This window comes from Centropristis striata, chromosome 23 (genome assembly GCF_030273125.1).
Source record: "Centropristis striata isolate RG_2023a ecotype Rhode Island chromosome 23, C.striata_1.0, whole genome shotgun sequence".
Lineage (NCBI taxonomy): Eukaryota > Metazoa > Chordata > Actinopteri > Perciformes > Serranidae > Centropristis > Centropristis striata.
In genome coordinates this window covers 1,136,480-1,163,235 of record NC_081539.1, presented here as the reverse complement: position 1 = coordinate 1,163,235, position 26,756 = coordinate 1,136,480, and the positions used below count along the sequence as shown (strand labels likewise).

General features: G+C 41.9%; 1 protein-coding gene across 1 annotated transcript; it reads left to right on the top strand.

Annotated features, from left to right (window-relative positions):
* Positions 1-1,344: 1,344 nt before the first annotated feature.
* LOC131961988 (NACHT, LRR and PYD domains-containing protein 12-like) lies at positions 1,345-25,942 on the top strand. Its single transcript, XM_059326927.1, has 19 exons — positions 1,345-1,388; positions 4,377-4,514; positions 5,484-5,683; positions 5,850-7,638; positions 8,962-9,132; positions 10,071-10,247; positions 12,837-13,010; positions 13,668-13,841; positions 14,499-14,672; positions 15,329-15,502; positions 16,070-16,243; positions 16,611-16,657; positions 20,289-20,401; positions 21,127-21,182; positions 21,603-21,820; positions 22,645-22,910; positions 23,849-23,965; positions 24,099-24,240; positions 24,441-25,942. The coding sequence occupies exons 2-19, from the start codon at positions 4,387-4,389 to the stop codon at positions 24,770-24,772; spliced, it is 4,626 nt and encodes a 1,541-aa protein (XP_059182910.1). The 5' UTR covers positions 1,345-1,388; positions 4,377-4,386; the 3' UTR covers positions 24,773-25,942.
* The last annotated feature ends 814 nt before the right edge of the window (positions 25,943-26,756 follow it).

The following is a 26,756-nucleotide window of genomic DNA, read 5'->3' as shown; positions in this document are numbered from 1 at the left end:
AATAATAATAATAATAATAATAATAGTAGTAGTAATAATATTAATAACATAGCAATGTGTCATGCGTAGATTTAGTGCATTTCAGTAATGTTGGTTCTGGCAGAGGTAGATGAATTATAGAGTCTTATTGCAGAAGGAAGGAACGACTTCCTGTCTGGTTCTTGGAGCAGCAGGTTGAATGAGTCTGTTGCTGAAGCTGCTCTGTAGCTTGTCCAGTGTTTTGTGGAGGGGGTGAGAGGGATTGTATATGAAGTATTTTATGTTTTTAGCTTAAACCTAAAGCTAAAACTACATCTGTATGATTAAATGTATTGAGGCTTTGTCTGATTAAAGTGACTGAGGAGACGTTTGTATGGTGTTGTCAGATAAAACCTGAAGCTAAAACTCCCTCTGTGGGACTTCTGATCAAAGTCACTGAGGAGGAGCGTCAGTTTGTCTGTCAGCTAAATATTCTTACTAGAATAACTATATTTAGGGAAGGTGTTATTTTATCTGTCATCTACCTACTCTTCCCAGATAACCATGTTTATGTGTTCGCTCCCCTGGTTGTCAGCTAACTACTCTACTACTACTAGTTGGTCAGGTGGGTGTGTTGGCAGAACTCCACCGCTCGATCTCTACTGCACTGACTCTCCAAAGACGTCACCAGAACAAGATGGCAGTGGCTGCATCCTCAGGCTTTCTGTCAAACACAAGACAGGAGGCCAATGTGAGGAGAAGGTAAGAAAGGTTTCTGCAGCTCTGCTTGTTTAGCATGAGGCTAAAACACAACACAACAAAATATGTTTTATTGCCAAGAAGCTTTTCACATAGGAGGAATTAGCTTTTTTAGCTCAAACACAAAGTAGTTCTACTCTGACCCACTGGCAGGCAGCTGGGCTTTAACGGGTTAAATATGTCGTCTTTGTAGAGTTTTGTACCAATTTGATGTGATTTTGTCTTAAAATCATGTTTTTCCTTTAGAACCACATCATGTGGAGTGTGTAGTGACTGGTGGTTTTCAGTTACGGATCATTTTATTCATGTGTGATGGTGTTAGTCCCCATAGTAGCACTGTATAAAATGAGCTGTCCTTCAGATCTTCTTCCACCTCTGTTTATCATAAATTATCTCAATAACACAAAGTAAATCTGATTGGAGTTCAGCTTTGTGCAGTAAAATTCAGCACAGGCTTTCTTTTCTCTCTTTCCTCCCATTCTCAGAAAGCTGCTGGTTACATAACTGCACTACTGTCTGTGTGTGTGTGTGTGTTTGTGTGTGTGTGTGTGTGTGTGTGTGTGTGTGTGTGTGTGTGTGTGTGTCAGATCTGAGTCAGAGGGAGGATCATGGGAAGTGAGAAATGAGGAAGTGTTCAGTCGTCGGTTCAGAGAGCAGAAAGAAGAGATCGGGTGAGTATTCATCAACATTATTATTATTAATATTGTTATTATTTGACTGTCACACTGTAAACTGTGTGTGTGAGACTTTGACTGAACTTTACTGGCAGTTAAACAAACAGGAAGCTGCCTCAGTGAGCTCACAGTGGAGGACAGACAGAACTCACAGCAAACTGATGAAACTATTCCAGAAAGAAAACACGTTGATGAATTCACTCCAAATATCATTCATAGTTTCTGTAATATTTGAAACATCACTTGTTTTTCATGTCTCAACACGACGACGACTTGTTGCGGAAATGACTCTGTGTGTGCGTGTGTGTGTGTGTGTGTGTGTCTGAAAACCATTTCCACATGTTTTAACCCTTTATTCTCTTCTACTGCTCTGTTCACATTGAGATATCTATGTACATATTGTTGTTGCCTTATGGATATATAAACATACACATCACCATATGTAACTTGTACTCCACTACATGTTGCAGGTAGATTTTCTACTTTTTACTCCACTACATTTAGCCGACAGCTTCAGTTACTTTTCAGGTCAAAATGTAACATGAAAAACACATTTAATGTATTAAAAGTGAATACATATTTTCATAATTAAACAGCAGAATGCTGCTGACATAAATTAATTCAATTCTGATACTTTTAGAATGCAGTACTTTTATTGTGAGGTATTAATACTTTAACTGCAGTACAGGATGTGAATTCTTCTTCCAGCGCTGGTTGTAACTGTTGCATAATACCTGACAGCCCTGACCTTTGACCTTGGAGCAGTCAGATAAGATCAGATCAGATATTCCTTCATTGACTCTGTGGGGGAAGCTCAAGTGTTGCAGCAGCACAAGTACACAGTGAAACAGAAAAGGTTATAAAAATAGAATAATAAAATGGAATAGAGTAAAGATACAAAAAAACATATAAAATATAAATAATATTAATATTAGTAAATGATTTGTTCATTTTTAGCTCTTTTGATACAAGAAAAGCCCATTACTCACAGCAATGAAAATATTAATAGTAATTATACATTTTCTATGGCACTTTAAATGGTGCTCAAAGACACTTTACATAATAAAAAACAAAAGAAATCTGGTACAATGACTCAGGACAGTAAAGGAAACTAGAAAATTTCCTCTGGGGAAATTTTGAAAGGGCCACGGGGGCTACTGCCGGTGTGTGTACACTATGATGAGATTCTTCAGAGATTTAAAACTATGTCCTTTAACCCCAAAGTGTGTGTGTGTGTGTGTGTGTGTGTGTGTGTTTGTTTGTTTTTACTCTTCCTGTAAGTCTCTTTGGATAAAAGCGTCTGCTAAATGTAAATGTGTGTGTGTGTGTGCGTGCGTGTGTGCGTGTGTTTGAAGCATGTGTATGCATGTGTGAGGAGTGTGCGTGCTTACCTGTAACTGTAATCACATCAAAGATCAAAGGCATTCAGATCAAAGCAATCAACAGAATTAACTGGCACCTGTTCCGGCTTAGTGACAGCAGAGGTGGACAGACTGAAATTTCTGGTCTCAAACAGAAAGCATTTTTGGCAAAACCATAATACCTATCATTGATCCGACTTCACTTTGAGCGTCCTGAGTTCTTCCTGAACGTCTACATATGTTTTTTTTAAAAGAAAAATGAAAAAATAGCTTTGTTAGAGCGATCTAAAAAAACTGTTTTTTTTTCCTTTTTCTGAAATCTTCCTGCGTTTTTAATATGGGAGCTGTTGTGCGTGTTGGTGGCGCATCTGTGCGTCCTACACCCAAACTGTAACTCTGACAGCTTTACCAGAGGATTGTGAGGGAGAAGACAAATTTTCCTACGTTTCTATGTATAAATTATCTCTGTCGAGTGGAATTTGCGGCCTGGAGCGCAGTTTTCAAATTTATTTTTTGACAATTTATTCTCTTCCTCTACACTCTGGCGATGATGTCACACACTGTGACACGAACATTCCGTGCAATACACACCCATTATAATCTCAGAATTTCTCCAAAAATGATCATGGTCATTGAACAGGGATTGATAAAAAACTATATGACCTATCGAAATGTGGATTAATACACCGACACACAAGACTTGTGTCTACTGTTTAAAGTTTAAGTGGAGTCTCTAGGTGAAATTATGCCGGAGAAGTACACATTTAAAAATCTCCAATTATTGTTCTTTTTCGCTCATTTTTTGTCTGCCGACCCATTCATTTCAATGCAAAATTTTGGGCAGTTTTTTGCGACTTATGTTGTGAAAAATTTGTATTCTGTAGAGAAAAGTAATAGCACACCGATCCCGATCAAACCGCACGTTTTGATATGTAATTTGTCTTGCAACTCTTCAAGTTGTAGGACTAGTAGCGGGACGAAATTGCATCCGGAAGAGGAAGAAGAAGAAATCCACAGTATAACAGTAGTGCAGCACTGGTCCCTACAGCTATTGCTGTATGGGACCAGTGCTCGGTGCGATTGCCCCAAGGCCCTAATAACATCAACACACTCTCTTTAACAATATGTTAAAACTATAAACGACTAAGGACAGTGGAAGCAGCAACAGAAAACACAAACAACAACAACAACAACAACAATGAGGAAAGAGAACGGGGGAATTATGGTCCCAGTCTGCTGGTTGTTATGGGTGAGAGGGGTGAGGAGGTTGGTCAGTGGATCTGAGGCTGTGGGGCGGGGAGAGGAAGTGACTTCAGTAGAATTATCTCTACTGTCAGAGTCTGAGCTCACTGCAGGGTTACAACACGCTGAAAAAATTCTTCTTGATGATTTTATCCTCTGTCTTCTCTCTTTAATAGCGTGTGGCGCTCTGCACTTTTGTCTTCAGATGAATTTAGTTTAGTGTTTAAAAGTGATGAAAGCAGACTCTGCGGTGGTCGGCTCTGACTGGTTTATAGCAGCACTCTGCTCTGGTTTTCTGAGCCCAGTCTGTCTCTGTGAAACACATGAAGGAAATGTGAATGAATAAGAAGTGGAGGACTGACAGGTGTGTTTCTCCTGTCAGACTTGAGAAGATGAGTGATGTGGAGGAGGAGAAGGACGGAGCAGAGTCTGGAGTATTCGGCTCTGAGTCTGTGAAGACTGAGCGCTCCAAAGATCCTCCTCCAGACTTCAGTGATGGACCTGGACCCTCAGACACAAAGTAAGAGACTCTTTCTACTGGATATGAGGAGGCTCCAGCTTCACCAGCTTTTATCCACTTTAAATCCACTTATTCTACTCAAACTACTTCTTTTACAATGAATGAAGAGCAGAAGCTGCTTCCTCTGCACTCCTCCAGCAGCACATGTCACCAACCAGTTTAACTGCTAGAATCAGCTGTGTGTCTTTAACCCATTAAGACCTGAGTCCTCCTAGAAAAAGTCCCTCTAAAAACTCAGCACTGATTCAAAACAACTTCCCAAAACCTGAAAAACTGCACAGAATCTCAACGTTTCCTAATTATTTATTTATCAGCCTCTGATGCAGATAGAGACATGAAATGAAAAACATTTATAAACTTAAACCCTTCACTTTAACTATAGAGAATTGTCTTTGTCCTTAAATTCATGAAGATTTAAAAAATAATTATATAATCAACATCATAGAACAGGAAAAATGATCACATTTCTCAGCTTCTTTAGCAGGTAGAAATATGAAATAAAAACCTCTGGCTTTAACTGTAAATCATTGTCTTGTGCTGAAAAGCATGAACATTTTTGTAAAAAACATCAATAAACAACAACAAAAAAAGTATTACCCTGTGACAGCCAGAGAGCAATAACTATGTTTGTTGACAGTGCAGCAGTTAGTCTGTCTTCATCCTGCTGTAACTACAGATGTGGAGCAGCAGGTCTGTAGGCTCTTAATACTCTGGGTCACTCGTCTCTCGCTGTCCTTCATAGAGACATGAATGTTTTGCATCATGATCTTGTTTCCATCATAAATGATGGAAGCGTCCATGAGAGCACGCTGACTGACAGCAACCAGAACAGCAGGTGGCGTCTGGGACTGCGACCTTTCACCTCCAAACACTCAGGAGATGTGGCAGCTTTCTGCTGTGTTGGTGAAATGTTTTACTGCAATAACATTAAAGTTTTTCTTTCCAAAGTAAATGTCTTTGTGTCCACAGAGAGGAGGAGGAGAAGAAGAGGAGGCTTGTTTGTGAGGAGGAGCAGCCGTCCTGCTGTTCTTCCTGTCAGGACGTCCTGAAGGATCCCGTCTCTACCAGCTGTGGACACTGGTTCTGCAGACGGTGCATCAGCTCATACTGGGACCAGTCTGCTTCACCAGGAGACTCCTGTCCCCAGTGTGGAAAAAGACCCAGAACCAGTAAGACTGTCACTCTGTCTGCTGATGTCTTCATGTCTGAAAACAGGATTCTTCTTGTGTTGCAGCATTTGTTACATTTAAAAAATCTCCTTCTCTTTTTATTCTAAAATCGTTGTTTGGGACTGAAGACACAATTTATAATTAGAGCTTCTTTATTGTTTTACAGGGGACGGTGGTCTGCAGGAGGTTTTAGATGAATATAAGATCAGTCTGAGGAGGAGATGTGAACGTGTGACTGAAGGAAGTGATGCAACAGGAAGTGGAACCCTCCTCAACAGGATCTACACTGAGCTCTACATCACAGAGGGACAGAGTGAAGAGGTTGATACCCAACATGAGGTGAGGCAGCTTGAGACAGCTTCCAAGAAGAAGACCATCCACGACGCTCCAATCAGGTGCCAGGACATCTTTAAAGCCTTACCTGACCAACAGGGACCCATCAGAGTGGTTCTGACGAACGGCGTCGCTGGCATTGGAAAAACCTTCTCGGTGCAGAAGTTCAGTCTGGACTGGGCAGAGGGTTTGGAGAACCAAGATGTCAGTGTGGTGGTTCTGCTTTCCTTCAGGGAGCTGAACTTGATCAGAGATGAGCAGTACAGTCTTCTGGAGCTGCTCCATGTTTTCCATCCAACATTACAGAAGGTCCCAGCAGAGAAGCTCGCCGTCTCTAAACTTCTGTTCATCTTTGACGGCCTGGATGAAAGCAGACTTTCTCTGGATTTCACCAACATGGAGGTTGTGTCTGATGTCACACAGAAGTCATCGGTCAACATGCTGCTGACAAACCTCATCGAGGGGAATCTGCTTCCCTCGGCTCTCGTCTGGATAACTTCCCGACCCGCGGCGGCCAATCAGATCCCTCCTGCGTGTGTCGACAGGGTGACAGAAGTACGAGGCTTCACTGACGCCCAGAAGGAAGAGTACTTCAGGAGGAGGGTCAGTGATGAAGAGCGCTCCAGCACAATCATCTCACACATCCAGACATCCAGGAGCCTCCACATCATGTGTCTGATCCCAGTCTTCTGCTGGATCACTGCTACAGTTCTGGACCACATGTTGACTACAGAGCAGAGAGGAGAGCTGCCCAAGACCCTGACTGACCTGTACTCACACTTCCTGCTGGTTCAGACCAAGAAGAAGAAGCAGAAGTATGATGAGGGACATGAGACGAGTCCACAGGAGCTGACGGAGGCTGACAGAGAAGTTCTTCTGAAGCTGGGGAGGCTGGCGTTTGAACAGCTGCAGGAAGGAAATATCATGTTCTACCAAGAAGACTTGGAGCGCTGTGGTCTCCATGTCACAGAGGCCTCGGTGTACTCAGGAGTATGTACAGAGATCTTCAAAAGAGAGAGTGTGATCTTCCAGAAAACAGTCTACTGCTTCGTTCATCTGAGTGTTCAGGAGTTTCTGGCTGCAGTCTACATGTTCCACTGTTACACCACCAGGAACAAAAAGGTACTGAGGGCTTTTCTGGGGACATATTGGGGGTTATCTCTGGATGTCTTCCTGAGGAGAGCCATGGAGAAATCCCTTGAAAGTAAAAATGGCCACCTGGACCTGTTTGTCCGCTTCCTTCATGGCCTCTCTCTGGAGTCCAACCAGAGACTGTTAGGAGGCCTGCTGGGTCAGACAGACAACAGTCCAGAAGTCATCCAGAGAGCCATCAACAACCTGAAGAAGATGAACACTGAGGAGCTCTCTCCTGACAGAAGCATCAACATCTTCCACTGTCTGACGGAGATGAACGACCTCTCAGTACATCAGGAGATCCAAGAGTTCCTGAAGTCAGAGAACAGATCAAAGAAGAAACTCTCTGAGATCCACTGCTCAGCTCTGGCCTACATGCTGCAGATGTCAGAGGAGGTTGTGGATGAGTTGAACCTGAAGAAGTACAAGACATCAGACGAGGGACGACGGAGACTGATTCCAGCTGTGAGGAACTGCAGAAAGTTTGTGTAAGTCAGATGTGATCATCATTATGAATTAGTGGAGATTAATAGTTTAGTTCTTGTGATATATGATCTCTAAAGTCCTGTATTATTATTATTAAGTAGTGTTCCATGTGTTAATTACATTGTTCTTGATGTTCCTGCGTTGTTTCAATTGGTTCTGTTTCCAGCTGTCAACTTAATGAACATAGTTATTATGTTTATTTCTCATAATTATTCCATTTTTCTTCACTTCATCTTCCCTTGGATGATGGAGGAAACATGCAAACCTGCTGAAACAAATGAAGGACTTAGTATTTCACAGTTATCAGTGAATATATTAAAGTTATTATTACACATGTCGGTTCTGCAATGTGTCTAATTTAATCACACATGAAGGTTATCAATTATTTCTTATTTTGGTTTATTGTCTTTAAAGTACTTTGTTAACTTGTTTTTGACAATTTCTGTATTGATAAAATATTTTTTTCTTCTATTATTATTATCATTGTTGTTGTTGTTGTTGTTATTATTATTATTATTATTGTTCTTATTAAAGTGCAGATGAACTGAAGCAGCCACTGTGACAGTGATGTGATGAGGCTGAATGCTATAACAGTGATTTGGTAGCATAAGTAGAGAATATTAATCCATTCTGTCTAAAGTTTAACGTTAGCATTAGCCACATTAGCAGACAGATTGTGACAGACAATAAGTGTAGTTTTCTGTCTGTGGTTGGTGTAGAGAAGAGAAGCAGCAGGAAATGAACACCTTCCACCAATAACAGAGTTCTGATGAGTTTATTAGAGCACAATGGTCCAGTTTAGTCTCTTTACGAGATCTCATACACACATCACACAACAATTCAACTATTACTTTGTTCATTGTGTTGCTGAATACATTTTAGTCCCAAAATATTGACAGATATTAATATTTACTGCTGTACAGGTCTGATGCTGTAAATGAAGCTGACAGAAGCTGGAAGCTAACAAAGAGATCCTCTTTCCAGCTCTCATTGTTCACTGAGTTCTGAACATGGTTTTCTAGTGAAGACGTGTCATGTAAACTTTGTGAAGACAGACATGAGATCAGACCAGCTGACAGACTGCCGCCGTTATTGAAGCTTTCATCTGACAAGATTAAAGAGAAACAAAGACAAAAGTCTGCAGGTCTGAGAGAGAGAGATCAAACTTCTAGTTTCATCTCAAACACACTGAGATCAGAGTAGCAGAACCTTTGAAGAGCCAATGTTCATCCAAACAGGTCAAAGGGTTTTATCATCAGCTGCATTAAGAACATATAAAGTGTCCTCTTCCACAATAACATTTTGTCATTTCTCTGTCATGACAGACTTTCTGACTGTGACCTCTCAGAGATTCACTGTGAAGTCGTGGCCTCAGCTCTGAAGTCCAACCCCTCCCATCTGAGAGAGCTGGACCTGAGGGACAACGACCTGCAGCATTCAGTAGTGAAGCTCTGTGCTGGACTGGAGAGTCCAAACTGCAGACTGGAGACTCTGAGGTCAGTTCACAAGCTGTAGATTATGTCGTCTTTTGGTTTATTCTCAGTTCAAATCTTTGACTGATGTTTACATGTTTTGGTCCATATATTTTCTTGATTTTACTGTGCATTAATGTGATGACATTTAAAATTGTTTTAATATTTCTGAACCTGAATGAGGTTTTTGAAGATCTGATGATTTGATTGTTAGAAACAAGCTTCATTTATCTTTCTACAATAGAGGGTTGTTTACTCTCTTCTCTCTGAGAACTTTGGATCATAAAGTTCAGTAAAGTTTTAGAAGCTGGATGAAGTCAAAAGCTGCAGAACTCTTCAACAAACAAGTGTTGCACTAACTCAAAGTCACATCAGGTTGTGAACAACTCCATCACATATCAGTTCCGTATTCAGTGTTGGCCAGTGTTTCCTTGTTGAGCTGCAGCTTGATCCTATCTCACTCACACTGCTGTAGCTTCACATTAGTCTTAGTTCAAGGTCTGAATGTGGTTGTTTTCTCAAGGGACCAGTTCACACTGTGTGGACAGGAATGATTACTGTCAGCAACAGCTCTCTTAATGTCCACATCGCATGTAGCTGTAAGACAGACTGAACACATGTGGACCTGTCCTGTTAATCACATTAACCTAGTGAGCTGCCCTACGCAGTCACAAGGTCATGTGATCAGAAGAATCATGAGCGGTTTTCAGTCCAACATGTCTGCTTGGATATTGATCTTCCAGTGACTTGACTGAGATCAGCAGCATTTTATTAATCTGTGTCGACATGAATAGCTGTATGAATGTTGTGCTGACATGATGATGATCTACAATAACACAACAACAAAGTCATAGAAGAGTTCATTGATTAATCAGAATCATGGTGAGCTGCACATCTATAACCTGAACACATCTGATTGGATCATAAATAATTTTTATGTGCATCATTTATTCTTTATTCAGATTGAGTGGCTGCAGATTGTCAGAGATCAGCTGTGCTTCTCTGGTCTCAGCTCTGAAGTCCAACCCCTCCCATCTGAGAGAGCTGGACTTGAGAGACAACTACAACATGCAGGATTCAGGAGTGAAGCTGCTGTGTGATTTTCTGCAGAGTCCAAATTGCAGACTGGAGACTCTGAGGTCAGACACTATCTTTATTTTGTGTACTGAGATAAAGCCAAGTCAGCTCAAGTCAAAGTTTATTTATAGATCACATTTAAAAACAACCTCACCTGACCAAAGTGCTGCCCAGCTATTAAAAAATAATAAAATCATACACAATAAGTATATAAGAGTAAAAAGTAAATAGCCAAGGATTATTGCCTAGCTGGAACTGAATGCCAAGGATAATAAATAGGTTTTTAATAATGTTTTTAAGTGCTCAACTGTCATGAACTTGACTCAGGGACAGGGACTCAAAAGCCGGTAGTGTGGTCAAAAAAGGCTTTCCTTGCAAAATACAAACAAAAGGCGTTCACATGGAGGATACAAAAATATAACAAAGGACGCTCACTAAGGAGTTTACAAAATATAGCAAAAGACAGTCAGTAACAGGACACAAAACCTGATTAACCCTGGAACTTGGCAAACACATTGGATACAAGACGAACTGACACAAGACAAAGGGAGACAAGGAGGGAGGGGAACACAGGTGAGACGAATCAGGGACCGGAGACAATCACAGTGGAGGGAAAATCACACAAAGGAAGGAAGTACAAAATAAAACAGGAAGTGAAGGACAAGACTAGACATGAGTGATTATAACTTGACATAAAAGTGCTCAACAGAATTAACACACTTTGCGTGACATGACATCAACAGACTATGCACCTCTGACCTGGAGAGGTAGGCTGTTCCACAGAGAAGGCTCTGTCCCCACAAGTACAGAGTCTGGACCGCGGTACGGCCAGGAGCAGCTGGTTAGACGACCTAAGTGCTCTGGAAGTACTGTGGGGTTTTAAAAGCTCTGATAAATAAGACCGTTCCAGACCATTTAAACACTTAAAAACAATGAATAAAACCTTAAACTGTATCCTAAAATTCTGTAGCCGTTGCAAAGATGCAAGGATGGGGGTAATGTGCTCATGCCGTTTCTTCCTAGTCAGCAGGAAGGCGGCTGCATTTTTGACCACCTGTAAGTGGCGGACTGCTGACTGGTCAAGACCAAAAAACAAAGAATTGCAGTAGTCTAGGCATGATGTAATAAACGTTTGGATGACTTGCTCAAAATCGTTTGTGGGGAGATAAGCCTTTACTATTGTCAGTAGTACTTTGACACATAGCTAGAAGAAGCTAGTTTTGACTGTGGAGCTTATCTGTTTATTAAACTTAAATATAAGGTCCAGAGTGTGGCCCTTCTCATGTGTTGCATCACCCACAGACTGAGCAAGACTGAAAGAGTCAACAAGATTAAGAAAGTCTTTCACCAAGGGTCGAGATTCACAGCAGACATAAAAATTTAAATCTCCAACAATTAAAAAAGATCATAGTTCACTGCCACTCCTGCCACAAAGTCTGTGAAGTTCTTTATAAAATCCTAATTGAACTGAGGCGGACGATAGACTACAGCGCGCAGGATGGGTGTAGAAAAGTTCACAATGAATGTCTGCAGCTCAAAGCTGGAGAAAGTGATCGGCTGTGACAATCGACATTGAAAACTGGATTTAAATATAGATGCTACTCCTCCACCTCAGCCGGTGTTCCAAGGGGAGTTAAAAGAGAGACAGTCAGAGGGGAGCAACTCGGAGAACTGGATGGACTCACTTGAATCCACGTCTCTGTCAGGAACATAAAATCCAATTTACGTGAAGTGAAGAAGTTATTCAAGTTAAAAGTCTTGTTTGCTGGTGAACTAGCATTCAAGAGAGCCAGGTTGAGAGTAATCTCCTCATGGGCCTGGGTGGATTCCTAAAGTCAACACCACCATTGTGGACCCGGTGGCAGCTGGAAGGGGGGACCTGGAGACAGCCAGTGGCTGGATCTGAAGGTACAGCAGGCTGGATCCAGCGAAGACACCACAACCCTTCGACAAGATGGCGATGATTGGTCCAACAGGTGGATCGTCTGAGGATCTTCAGTTTCACCAAGACAACAGCCCTCTTTCCGCGTCTTTCGTGCTTTTGGGTTCAGTGCTTTCTGTGTCACAATATTAGTGTCAAAACTGTCCACACAGAGGATCTGAATGCTAAAGTCTGTTTTCTTCTTCACTGGTTTAGTCCATTGACTGTGGCAGAGCAGTGTTGAGCTGCACATTTAAAACGTGAATGTAAGAAGAAAAATCCTCTCCTGGATCATTCACTCTGACCCTCTGAAACACCTGGTTTTCATCTTACAGCCCCCTTCATGTTTTTAACACTTCAAGATTGTACACAAATACAATAAATACATAAAGAAAGTGTGTATTTAAACTATCACGCAATAACACATTTAGTGTTTTTTAGAACATTTTTATCGAGTTATATCAAGATTATATAATATAGACAGACAGGTAGAGAGACAGACAGACAGGCAGGTGGAGAGACAGACAGCATGTTGTCATTAATATTAATGAGAGCTCTTTTCCTGTCTTATAGTTTTTAACCTGCATCCTGTTGACTTCAGCTGTTTGAAATTTAATATAATTGTTCATTCTTGTTCACGCTTCTTCAGCTCTGAACACATTATTAAACACTGAATGATTTCAAGCGGGAACTTTGTCTTCTAAAGTCACATCATTTATTCTTTATTCAGATTGAGGGACTGCAGTTTGTCAGAGATCAGCTGTGCTTCTCTGGCCTCAGCTCTGAAATCCAACCCCTCCCATCTGAGAGAGCTGGACCTGAGCACCAACAAGCTGCTGGATTCAGGAGTGAAGCTGCTGTGTGATCTTCTGCAGAGTCCAAACTGCAGATTGGAGACTCTGAGGTCAGACACAATGTTTCCTCATGTGCTGAGATGAATATGATGTGAAAGTTGTGTTGACATAAGGCTGGTATTATACTGATCCACACTGAGGATCTGAATGCTAAAGTCTGTTTTCTTCTTCACTGGTTCAGTCCATTGACTGTGGCAGAGCAGTGTTGAGCTGCACATTTAAAACCTGAATATAAGAAGAAAAATTATCCACTGGATCATTCACTCTGAACCTCTGAAACACTTGGTTTTCATCTTACAGTCCCCTTCATGTTTTTAACACCTCATGATAAAGATTGTACACAAATACAATAAATACATAAGGAATCTGTATTTGAACTATCACACAATAACAACAATATTCAGCGTTTAATGTTAACAAAATTTTTATTTAGTTATATCAATATTATTCTATACAGACACACAGACAAGCCGAGAGACAGACAGGTCGAGAGACAAACAGGCTGACAGCATGTTGTCATTAATATTAATGAGAGCTCTTTTTCTATCTTACAGTTTTTAACCTGCATCCTGTTGACTTCAGCTGTTTGGAGTCCTCTAAACTTGTTAATTCTAAAGCTTCTTCGGCTCTGAACACATTATTAAACACTGAATGATTTCAAGCAGGAACTTTGTCTTCTAAAATCTCATCATTTATCCTTTATTCAGATTAAGGGACTGCATGTTGTCAGAGATCAGCTGTGCTTCTCTGGCCTCAGCTCTGAAATCCAACCCCTCCCATCTGAGAGAGCTGGACCTGAGTGTCAACAAGCTGCAGGATTCAGGAGTGAAGCTGCTGTGTGATCTTCTGCAGAGTCCAAACTGCAGACTGGAGACTCTGAGGTCAGACACAATGTTTCCTCATGTGCTGAGATGAATATGATGTGAAAGTTGTGTTGACATAAGGCTGGTATTATACTGATCCACACTGAGGATCTGAATGCTAAAGTCTGTTTTCTTCTTCACTGGTTCAGTCCATTGACTGTGGCGGAGCAGTGTTGAGCTGCACATTTTAAACCTGAATATAAGAAGAAAAATCATCCACTGGATCATTCACTCTGAACCTCTGAAACACTTGGTTTTCAACTTACAGTCCCCTTCATGTTTTTAACACCTCATGATAAAGATTGTACACAAATACAATAAATACATAAATAATATGTATTTGAACTATCACACAATAACAACAATATTCAGCGTTTAATGTAAACAACATTTTTATTTAGTTATATCAATATTATTCTGTACAGACAGACAGACAAGCCGAGAGACAGACAGGTCGAGAGACAAACAGGCTGACAGCATGTTGTCATTAATATTAATGAGAGCTCTTTTTCTATCTTACAGTTTTTAACCTGCATCCTGTTGACTTCAGCTGTTTGGAGTTTTCTAAACTTGTTCATTCTAAAGCTTCTTCGGCTCTGAACACATTATTAAACACTGAATGATTTCAAGCAGGAACTTTGTCTTCTAAAATCACATCATTTATCCTTTATTCAGATTAAGGGACTGCATGTTATCAGAGATCAGCTGTGCTTCTCTGGCCTCAGCTCTGAAATCCAACCCCTCCCATCTGAGAGAGCTGGACCTGAGTGTCAACAAGCTGCAGGATTCAGGAGTGAAGCTGCTGTGTGATCTTCTGCAGAGTCCAAACTGCAGACTGGAGACTCTGAGGTCAGACACAATGTTTCCTCATGTGCTGAGATGAATATGATGTGAAAGTTGTGTTGACATAAGGCTGGTATTATACTGATCCACACTTAGGATCTGAATGCTAAAGTCTGTTTTCTTCTTCACTGGTTTAGTCCATTGACTGTGGCAGAGCAGTGTTGAGCTGCACATTTAAAACCTGAATATAAGAAGAAAAATCTTCCACTGGATCATTCACTCTGAACCTCTGAAACACTTGGTTTTCATCTTACAGTCCCCTTCATGTTTTAACACCTCATGATAAAGATTGTACACAAATACAATAAATACATAAAGAATCTGTATTTGAACTATCACACAATAACAACAATATTCAGCGTTTAATGTTAACAACATTTTTATTTAGTTATATCAATATGATTCTATACAGACAGACAGACAGGCCGAGAGACAGACAGGTCGAGAGACAAACAGGCAGACAGCACATTGTCATTAATATTAATGAAAGCTCTTTTTCTATCTTACAGTTTTTAACATGCATCCTGTTGACTTCAGCTGTTTGGAGTTTCATAAACTTGTTTATTCTAAAGCTTCTTCAGCTCAGAACACATTATTAAACACTGAATGATTTGAGGCAGGAACTTTGTCTTCTAAAGTCACATTATTTATTCATTATTCAGATTGAGGGACTGCAGTTTGTCAGAGATCAGCTGTGCTTCTCTGGCCTCAGCTCTGAAGTACAACCCCTCCCATCTGCGAGAGCTGGAGCTGAGCTCCAACAAGCTGCAGGATTCAGGAGTGAAGCTGCTGTGTGATCTTCTGCAGAGTCCAAACTGCAGACTGGAGACTCTGAGGTCAGACACTAATTTTTCTATGTGTGCTAAGATGAATATGGTGTGACAGACAGAGAAACAGGCAGACAGACAGATTAAAGGTGCTTGTCCTCCTCTACATCTCAGAGTAATTATTATATTTTTTTAATGCACTACATTTATCTGACAGCTTTCCTTACTTTACAAATTCAGATAATTTAAACTAAATGTAATCAACAATAAATTAGGATGTATTATTATAGATTATATAAAGTCATTAAATGAGCTTCATCTTTACTAGCTTTAACATTAAACTGGTCAACACAATAATGCATCAATAATATCAGATATCACTTAATATTAACAATATTTTATTTCTGATACTTTTAAAATTTTATTTGAGTCTGATTCTGAATGCAGGACGTTTACTTTTCCTCTGTAGTATTGCTTTTTTTACTCCACGTTACTGTGTTACTGACTTCAGCTGTTTTGAGTTTTATAAACTTGTTCATTCTAAAGCTTCTTCAGCTCTGAACACATTATTAAACACTGAATGATTTCAAGCAGGAACTTTGTCTTCTAATGTCACATAATTTATCCTTTATTCAGATTGAGTGGCTGCAGTTTGTCAGAGATCAGCTGTGCTTCTCTGGCCTCAGCTCTGAAGTCCAACCCGTCCCATCTGAGAAAGCTTGAGCTGAAATACAACAAGCTGCAGGATTCAGGAGTGAAGCTGCTGTGTGATCTTCTGCAAAGTCCAAACTACAGACTGGAGACTCTGTGGTCAGTTAGAGGGTTGGAGTCAGTCAGTACTGATGACCCATGTGTTGGTTTCAGGTGGTATTTTGGAACAAACAGTTATCATTCAGTCAGAGTATTTCCAGCTGCAGTGATGCTTTGCTGAGTCAGAGCTGAAGGTGTGAGAGGAGATTCGAGTGTCGAGTTTGTTCAGGCTGAAGTCACATTTTCAGTAACTGATCAGCAGCTCATCCGTAAACTTGTTGGCCACCAGCTGACCAGTAACATCCAATCATATTCATCCAGGTGTCTCAGTATCACTTGACACATTAAATAAAGTACAGAAGAAGAGTGATTCTGGTGATTTATTTAACTCATCAGATAACTGCTGTATTTGTGTTTCTCCCTTCAGGTTGGATGACGGAGTATTCAGGGCTCCACCTGACAGATATGAAGGACGTGAGTAAAAGCCACTATAATACCTTAAAGAAACATATTCTGTCATTAAAGCAGGACCATAAGTAAAGACTGGCTGTTTTGTGTGTTTTATAGCACTGGTTGATCCCAGTAACCAGAGCAGAACTTTACTTCTGTTCTCTACTGGTTTTAATGTTGGGAAAGATGATGTCTTCAGTCTGTCTTTTTAATTTTGGTGTAATTTTTTGAATGGACTCGGCCTTATCTTGGAATCGACCCCTTGTGTGCGACAACTGTGTACAGTCGTATAGAGCTCCTGAGGCTCGGACTACGTCACGAGGCTGTTGTCTCGAGAGTTTTCCAGCAAACTCACAACATCCCGCTGGCTATAGCACGATCTCCGGGGGCTCCCTGGATTGTTGGCGGCACCGGCAAGCGGCGCAGACGGCGCAGAGAGCGGAAGCAGAAGTGGGGTTGCCGAGCGGGCCTGCTAGCCAGGCTAAGGAAACAGCCGCTCAAACCCCCACTACCCAGCATTTTCCTGTCCAACGTGAGATCCATCGTTAACAAGATCGATGAGCTGGAGCTTCACCTTGCAGCTAACGCTACCGTTCGCGATTGCTGTGTGCTGGTCATCACAGAGACGTGGCTACACCAGCTAATCCCGGACGCTACGGTTGAGCTAGCGGGTCGGACCACCCACCGCTTCGACAGGAACGGAGACTCGGGTAAGAGCAGAGGAGGAGGACTGTGTGTTTATGTCCACAATGATTGGTGCAATAACAGCAAGATCACAGACACACACTGCTCCCCCAACATTGAAGCTATGACAGTTGTCTGTAGGCCCTTCTACCTGCCTAGAGAGCTAACAGTAGTGATCATCACTGCTGTTTACATTCCACCAGATGCTAACGTTAGCATGGCTCTCACTCACCTACATGACACTGTCAATAAACTGCAACTGGCTCATCCTGAGGGAGTACAGATCATCGTTGGGGACTTTAACCAAGCATGCCTTAAGACTGTCCTTCCCAGATTTGTACAGTATGTACAGTGTTCCACCAGAGGGGCTAACACACTGGACCGGGTTTATTCCAATCTTAAGCATGCCTACAGAGCTGTCCCCCTCCCACATCTGGGCCTGTCTGACCATCTCTCCCTGCTGCTCATCCCTGCATATACTCCCCTCAGGAGGAAAACCAAGCCAGTTACAATAACTGTAAAAACCTGGCCAGAGGGTGCTCTCTCTCAGCTGGAGGACTGCTTCGCCACCACTGACTGGAGTATGTTTGAGCATCAGAATCTTCAGGTCTTCACCGACTCTGTACTGTCCTACATCAAGTTCTCCATGGACAATGTAACAGTGGAAAAGCACATCCGTGTCTTTCCAAACCGGAAGCCCTGGATGACAGGCCAAGTACAGTCACTCCTGAGGGCTCGTAACTCCGCCTTCAGGACGGGTGACCAGGACCTGTACAGCACTGCAAGAGCGGACCTGAGGAGAGGGATTAAAAGTGCCAAGGTAGCCTACAAGAAGAAGGTAGAGGAACACCTGTCCAACAACAACCCCCGGCAGGTGTGGCAAGGACTAAAACAGATAACTAACTATAAAGGCAGCTCCTCAGTTACCATCAGCAGTGACGCCTCACTGGCAGAGGAGTTAAACCATTTCTTTGCCCGCTTTGAGGCCATGAGCCCCCACCCAGCCACACTGCCCCCACAGACTGACAGCCCACACACACTCACTGTCCAGGAACATCAAGTGAGTAGAGTGTTCAGATCAGTGAAGATGAGGAAAGCTGCTGGTCCCGATGGAGTTACTGGTGAAGTACTCAAAGCCTGTGCTAGCCAACTCTCGCCTGTCTTCACTAAGATCTTCAATCTCTCTCTGTCACATGCCACCGTCCCAGCCTGTCTCAAGTCAGCCTCCATTATCCCTGTCCCCAAAAACTCAACCGTCAAAAACCTCAATGACTACAGACCAATTGCACTAACATCAGTAGTTGCAAAATGTTTTGAGAGACTGGTGTCACAACACACTAAGGACTGCCTCCCCCCTGCCTTTGACCCACACCAGTTTGCATACAGGACCAACAGGAGCACAGACGATGCCATCTCGACAGCCCTCCACTGTGCTCTGAGCCACCTGGAGCACCCGGGGACCTCGGTGAGGATGCTGTTCGTCGACTACAGCTCAGCCTTCAACACCATCATTCCTGACATCCTGGTGGACAAGCTGGCTGCCCTGGACTTTCCCCCTCCCACCTGTGCCTGGATCAGGGACTTCCTTTCAAACCGCCCACAGACTGTTAAGGTTGGTGCCCACAACTCCTCCACCCTCACGCTCAGCACCGGCTCTCCACAAGGCTGTGTGCTGAGCCCTCTCCTGTATGCCATCTACACCCATGACTGCACCCCCACTCACCCCACAAACACCATAATCAAATTTGCGGACGACACCACCATAGTGGGGCTCATAACTGGAGATGATGAGTCGGCCTACAGGGACGAGGTGCAACATCTAGCAGAGTGGTGTGCGAAAAACAACCTGAGCCTCAACACCAAAAAAACCAAGGAGGTGGTCATAGACTTCAGGAGGCAAAAATCTGACACGGCTCCTCTCCTCATCAATGGAGACTGTGTGGAGAGGGTCCCCACCTTCAAATTCCTGGGGACTCACATCTCAGAGGACCTGACCTGGTCAAGCAACACGTCAGCAGTGGTGAAGAAGGCCCAGCAGCGACTCCACTTCCTGAGAGTACTGAAAAGGAACAGACTGGAGGAGAAGCTGCTGGTAACCTTCTACCGCTCCACCATCCAGAGTGTCTTAATGTTCTCCATCTCTGTGTGGTTTGCTGGCTGCTCAGCAGCTGATAAAAAGAAGCTGCAGAGGGTGATTAGGTCAGCTGAAAAAACAATCGGCTGCCCCTTGCCCTCCCTGGACGACATCGCCAGCTCCCGATGTCTTTCCAGAGCGAGGAAGATCGCCCGTGACCACCTTCACCCAGGTCAGCACCTGCTCAGCCTGCTGCCCTCTGGGAGGAGGTACAGAAGCCTTAAATGCAGAACTAGCAGGATGAAAAACAGCTTCTTTCCCTGGGCTGTCAGAACTCTTAACACCCAGAACTCTCAACACCCACACAGGATAAATTAATTAAAAAGTGCAATAAAACGGACATGTGCAATACAATTGATATGTGCAAAACACTCAATTTACCTCATGTATGAATTATAGCATTTTAAGTATCCATTTATTTATTTTTATACTTATTTATTACATCACATGTCCTTGTTCTTGTTTTTGTCCTTGTTTAGCTCGGTATTTTTTTAAATGTTTTTACTCATGTTGTTTTGTGTTATGATTGTCATAACTATGCACCTTATGCAGTGGCACTTTCAATTTCGTTGTATAGTGAACTATATAATGACAATAAAGACTATTTGATTTGATTTGATTTGATTTGATTTAGGACTTGATCTTGGCTTAAACGTGATGTTTTTTGTGCATGTTGACTTTGGGACAAAGACATGCTACAAAGGGCTCTGATCACCTTGAACTTGGGATGTTGTTGTTCCAGGTTTATGAATGTTTGGTCATCAGGAAGTCCAAACGTGTGTTTGTTATTCATCTGCTGTGTCTTCTGTCCATCTGACGGCTCTAATCACCCACCAGATCCGTCCACGTCCAACCCAACCCTGGATGAGTCTGAGGACAGCAGGAAGGAGAGTGTGGATGAAGAGGATCCGCTGTGTCCTGATGATCCAGAGAAGTCCAAGCAGCAGCTGGTGTGTGGAGAGGCTCTCAATACAAACATGAGTTTTTGACTCGCTCTGTGATCCTTCCTCTTCCTCAGAAACTCCTGCTGTCATGCAAGATCATTTAATGAATAATAATAATAATTTATCATGTATTTATATCTATTATTGACAAACTATAGTGAAGTGAATACATAGACTAAAGAGTGCAAGTGGAGCAGAAAGTGAATCAGTGAGGATCATGTCACTTCTAGACAAATTTAAAAAAAATACATTTTATAAACAATATAAGAAGTTAAGACCAACAAGGCGAGAGATAAAGAAAAAGAAAACAGGACAATATCAGACGGAGATATCAAGTGAAGAAATGAACTTCAGAGCTTTCTTGTCATTAACAGATTCAGAGACTTACTAAAGGGTATAAGCTCATTGTCCTGATGCTTCACACTGGGTTTAGTTTGAAAGTTTCCGCTTTTATGTTTACAACAGAGAGAATACACAACAGAAAAAGTTGATGTGAAATGATATCAGTTTCCAATAGAGCAAGACTTTCTGATGAAAGCAGACATTTTAATCGCTAATGAGAAACAATCAAAACCACAAGTCATAAAAAGTTTATTTTACCCAGTTTTTAAAATGATGCGTTCAAGACATTAAACCAAAAACAGCTCCTGCACAACTGGGAGAGTTGGTGTCCAGTTTCTGCTCCCGTCTCAACGTTTCTAATGAACTCTTTGTTCCTTTTTCAATTTCAGGAAAAGTTCATTTTCACACCTGAACTGCTGACTGAGTCTGGAAAGACTTCATACAGGTAACCAGATCACAAAATGTAGAAGACTTCTACCTTCAACCAAGCCCACTCCTTTCAGTGCCTACACTCTAACCTACACTTAACCTCCTTTCGGTGCCTACACTCCAACCTACACTTCACCTCCTTTCAGTGCCTACACTCTAACTTACACATTACCTCATTTCAGCTCATACACTCTAACCTACATTTCACCTCCTTTCAGCTCCTACACTCTAACCTACACTTCAGCTCCTTTCAGTGCCTACACTTCACCTCCTTTCAGTGCCTAGACTTTAACATACATTTCACCTCAACATGTCAGATGGTCGAACAGCTTCAGAAACACCTCCACACACACATATCAACTGTCACTTCAACTCCTTTCAGTGATTCCACTTTGCAGGCACCAGCTGGTCGTAATCGTCCCTCTGTGTCCTACAGGTTCAGGTGTCCCCGTCCAGGTGTGTTCCAGTGTGCTTTGACTGGACTGGTGTTTGTGTTGGCTCAGGAGGCGGAGCTTCAGTACAACACTGTCATATGGGACGAGAGCCTCGTCCAATCAGCTGGCAGGACGGCTGCAGGGCCGCTATTCAGAATCGAGAGTTCAGATGATGCTGCTGTCTGTCAACTCCACCTGCCACACTGTGAAACAGAGGAAGGTAAAGACAGAATATACTGGAGATACTGGTATCATCTGAAACTAGAAGATCTAAGGAATCTATAGGCACCAAGGATGTCAGGATATAAATAACGCTGCAAAGTTAGGATATTTTATTTATTTATTGGGGGTTTCCTAGGTATATTGACAGTATGGTGGTTTCTCAGCAGTTTGAAGAACAGAAGTACTTGTCATCCAATCGCTGAATGATGAAAGTTATGAACCCAAATCTCAGCATGGATTTTTCTATGTTGTTCCAAAGGTCTTGGTATAATGATTAATTATTCTAGAGGTTTTTATATATTCTCGATATGAATAAAATTGCATAATTCAGCATCAAATGTGTGTAACAAATGGTATCAACCCAAAACATGCTGTAACAACTTATGGTACATAGTTGAACATGGAAATTTACTTCAGATAGCAACATATTAATGTTCTGAACCCTTATACACCTTAATTTAGTTTAGTTAATCAATTAATTGATAAGAACAACTTGACTCACAGTGTTGAGCTGTATCTCCAATTAATCTTCAGGTTCACAGCTTTCAGATGATGCTCACTACTTCTATGTGGCATTTATTGTTTACCTGCTATCTCCCCCTAAACACCCAGTGCCCACAACCCTCAATTCTCAATAAAAAGGACTTTAATGGTAAGAGGTTAACAAAACCCTTTCTCATCCATATAACTCCCCAAATATATTTATTGTACAGTTTATTTATTGATTTATATCAACCATCAACCAACCCAAATAATTAGTAAAACTGCAAAGATTCATGTGTACTACAAGTTAAAACCAGCTTTATGTGTTTTCTCTCTCAGCATTGCGTGTTGACGGCCTGTTGTCTGTCGTCCACATCACTGATGATGGAATGAGCTTCTTGGAGCCGCTGGAGGTCTCAGACACTCATGTGATGGTGAAGGTTCCTCACCTCTCCACCTTTGGTCTGGTCTGGGATTTTGTTAGAAGGTTCCTGAACATCTCACTGCCAAAAGAGGTTCAAGTTCTGCTGTTCCTCCGACCTATCGACGGAAGGTTTCCAGTTCTCAATGTATTACTGCTGCCTGGCAACGTTCCTCTAAATGAGGTAAAGCTTTCTGTCACATGAGCCTCCCGTCAGTCTAAAGTCTTGTTTTATCCACAAGAAGATTCAGGACAGTCACACTTTGTTCTTGTTATTTATAAACCTTCCTATATATAATATAATATATAAGTCCTCTCAAGTCGTTATGTGGCTTTTATAAAAAGTTATATTAAACATAATGAGTTCTTGGAGGTCAGAGGTCAAGTAGAGGTAAAAACGTCTTTCCCAAAAATGGTTTCTGTCCTTTCAGTTTGTTCTTAGTGTTCATTTTGATCGGTTTGGTCTTAAATTGTTATTTGATTCTATAAAATGGGGCTGTGATGTAATGAGTGACGGCTGTAACTGACTCCTGATTGGTCAGGCAGGTGTTTTAGCGGGAACTTGATACCGCTCTTGGAAAAGCCAATTCAAACTATTTTGTGTGTGATCTTGTGGTGCCGGTCAGAAAGAGAAGGCTTAGTTGGATGCAAGATCCTGTGTCTGTTTAAAACAGACTAACATTGAACTTCAAGTGGTTGGGAGCGTCAGAGAGGAGAGTGGAGCAGGGAGCCCCCAGAGAGAGAGCCGGAGACCACCTGTGGTGACAGAGGTTCTTCTGACCAAACGTTGAGGCCGGGGTCCACACAGCTGTTGTATCTTCCATTAGAATCAGTCCAAGGTGCACAAATGAAGGACTTCCATCTGTGGTATACCTGTGGTCCCAACACCGCGGCTCCACTCACTACTGCACAGACTCTGGCTCGGTGTGATCTCACCACAACTAGAGCCTGGATCTGGATATTTAGGCCTTGATGCTGTACAGCGGCAGGAAATAGAGACGTGGGGTTCCTCTGTGTAAACAGTCTGTGGGCAGACAGATGGGATGTAATGTGTTCTTTAAATGAAATTAGCTTCACTATCTGAATGTAAATTAAATTATTAAAAATGTCCTGTTCTTAAAGGTTACAGAGAGACATAGCCGTGCTGAGCACATCCAGACCCATGCCTACTGTGAACTGATGGTAGGTAAACCCTACAAGGTTCACTGTTCACCTGGGAACTTGAAAGTACAGCCGAAGGTGAGTCAACTCATTTCTATACTTCTTATGGTCATAAACAGAATTATCATGTTGTCTTCGTATTGAAAGTATAGTCGCATTTATCCAGATAAACATTTTCAACAGCTTCAAAATGTTTATTTCTGTTTTTCAGCGTAGTAAATTTCACTTAGACTATGGACCAAATTACCATCCAACATTTCAAGTGTCACTGAATCCGATCCCAGAGAGCGTGACTTTGACGGTCCAGGATGAAGAGGGGGGAGAAATCTGGACACATGACGTGGATCTGCCAGGTAAAGGCTTCACCCTCCTGCAGCAACACTCTGGACCCCAGTGACAGAATAGAAACAACACAGTAGAACAGATATGTTGAGCACTTCACTGCTGCTCTGACCCCCAAGGCTGTTTATTGATATCGGCAATTCAAGATGAAATTTGCTTCTATCAGTCATTGTTTAAAAAAGTATTGTTCCTGGTTATCTTCTACATGCAGGCAGAAATGTCCCAGCAGAGGACAGCGTCCCAGCAGAGCACAGCGTCCCAGCAGAGGACGCTGACCCACCAGAAGATAAGCTGTTGTTGGTTCGGACACAGTTTGTAAAAAGAGTCTCTGATCCTGTTCTGAACCAGCTTCTGGATAAACTCCTGGAGCTTCACGTTATAAATGATGAAGAAATGCAGTCACTCAGAGCGAAAGGTCGAGCAGACAGAGCACGAGACGTGATCGACACGGTGAGAAGAAAAGGAAGTGCAGCCAGCTCAGTCCTGATGGAGGCTCTCTGTGAGCTGGATCCACACCTTTCCACAGTGCTGAGGCTCAGATGAAACAAGAAGCTGAAGTGTGACGATCCAAACTGATGTCAGAGTGTTGTTCTCTGTTTCAGCCACTAGATGGAGGCAGAACGTCTCTGAAGCAGATTTCTGAGTGACCATTGGACGCCTGATATGCACATTTTAGATTTTCACAGCTTCTCAGGAACTCTGGCTCAGGGCAATGTTGTTTGTTTATTTCGTTTTTGCATCTTAATTTCTTTTTGTGGTGACAAAAATCTTCAGGGGAAAGTAAACTGTCTCTAGCACTTATTGATGCACTAATGGCTCTTACTGCACTATGCCTTGATTGTTTGCTTTTTTCTTCCTGTAAGTCGCTTCGGATAAAAGCGTCTGCTAAATGACTAAACTTAAGTCAAAGGATCAGAAAGTGAATGTGATGTAAATAATGTAACATAATCAGAGAAGAAAGGAGCTTCTTGGTTGATGCATATTCAAAGACTAATCCAAGTACTTGTAGGTTTAGGAGCCATATTTGGTAATAATTGTCCCCTAACATTAGCATCATGTTAGAACATATATACCAGGGCTGAGGGATGCAGCTGCTGCAACACGTTCAGTCTTCAGATGTGGACTTGAGAAGGCAGAACCTGAAAACCTTTCCCCTTTAATTAAAGTCTCGTCAGCTGGGAACTTTAGTGCCAAAAGAGAGTTTCACTCGGTTTCTTTCTGAGCTGGAAACTCTTCTCTCAGGTGTCAATCTGGTGAAATAATTTCAGCCAGTGAGGCGAATCAGGGTTTCAAACCAGGGTCGCACATTCCTGCACAAACTGTCCAGCTGTTCCACTCCAACAACTGGTTGTTTTACACGTTTTTCACGTTTCCATTTTATATTTTTTTACTGAGTTTATTGTTATGTTCCAAATCAACAAGACAAATTCTTTGAATGTTACAAACCGACTTAAACTGCAATAAACTGATTCTGATTCAGTCTCAGAAAATGTTTGTCTGATTTGTTTTATTGTGAAAGTTGTGACCTGAACACTTCCTTTTTATAGGAGTCTGACTTATTTTATTGTGAAAGTTGTTACCTGAACACTTCCTTTTAACAGCAGTCTGATTAGTTTTATTGCTGCAGACACTCTGCTGATTTTAACGACAGCCAAGTAAATTAATTCACTTACAATAACACATTTAAAACAAAACATTCTATGTATTTTGATGTGACACAAAACTTGGTAACTTAACTAACAAAAATAATAAAACACACACACACACACACACACACACAGACACACACAGCGGTTCTAACATATCTCTATTTTCACACTAAATGTCAGTTTATTTAGGACACTGATAAATCAAACGGTCCGTGACAGCACCGCCGCGCTTCCTGACAGAACCGGTCTGATCCAGTCTGAACCGGTCTAATCCAGTCTGAACCGGTCTGAGCTGCTGAGCTAGCAGGAACTTTCCTTGTTGGGATGTTGGGGTCAGTTCAGTTCATTGTGTGTGTGTGTGTGTATTCAATTCTGTTCAAATTTGATGTAATTTGTAATGGTGTGATGCTAATCGCGATTAGCGTGTTAGCATGCTAATCTCGATTGGCACGTTAACATGCTATGCTTAGCTCTCAGTGTGGTGTCAGTCCATGTTACCGTGTATTTGAAGTGTTTTGTGTTTTTAGCTTAAACCTAAAGATAAAACTACATCTGTATGATTAAATATATTGAGGCTTTGTCTGATTAAAGTGACAGAGGAGACGTTTGTGCTCATCAGAGAGAGGACCATAAAACTCCCCTTGAACCCTGTGAGGAGTACAATATAATATAATATAATATAATATAATATAATAATAATCTAGATGTGTTCAGCCTGAAATCTGCCCACAGCCTTTACCACCATTCATCCTCCTCCGTGTCCTCCATCTGCCTCCATGCTTCAGGTAACAGCCAACACACTGTGAGTACAAACCAGGCGGCAACCTCCGGGTCTGAGCAGTGAGGCAACCAGCTGCATTCTACCAAAAACTCCAGCA

Coding starts and splice junctions, on each gene's coding strand:
- LOC131961988 (XM_059326927.1), top strand. CDS start 4,387: ATGAGTGATGTGGAGGAGGAGAAGGACGGAGCAGAGTCTGGAGTATTC. Junction 15,503..16,069: donor TGCAGACTGGAGACTCTGAG/GTCAGACACTAA, acceptor TCCTTTATTCAG/ATTGAGTGGCTGCAGTTTGT. Junction 21,821..22,644: donor ACACTGTGAAACAGAGGAAG/GTAAAGACAGAA, acceptor TTTCTCTCTCAG/CATTGCGTGTTGACGGCCTG.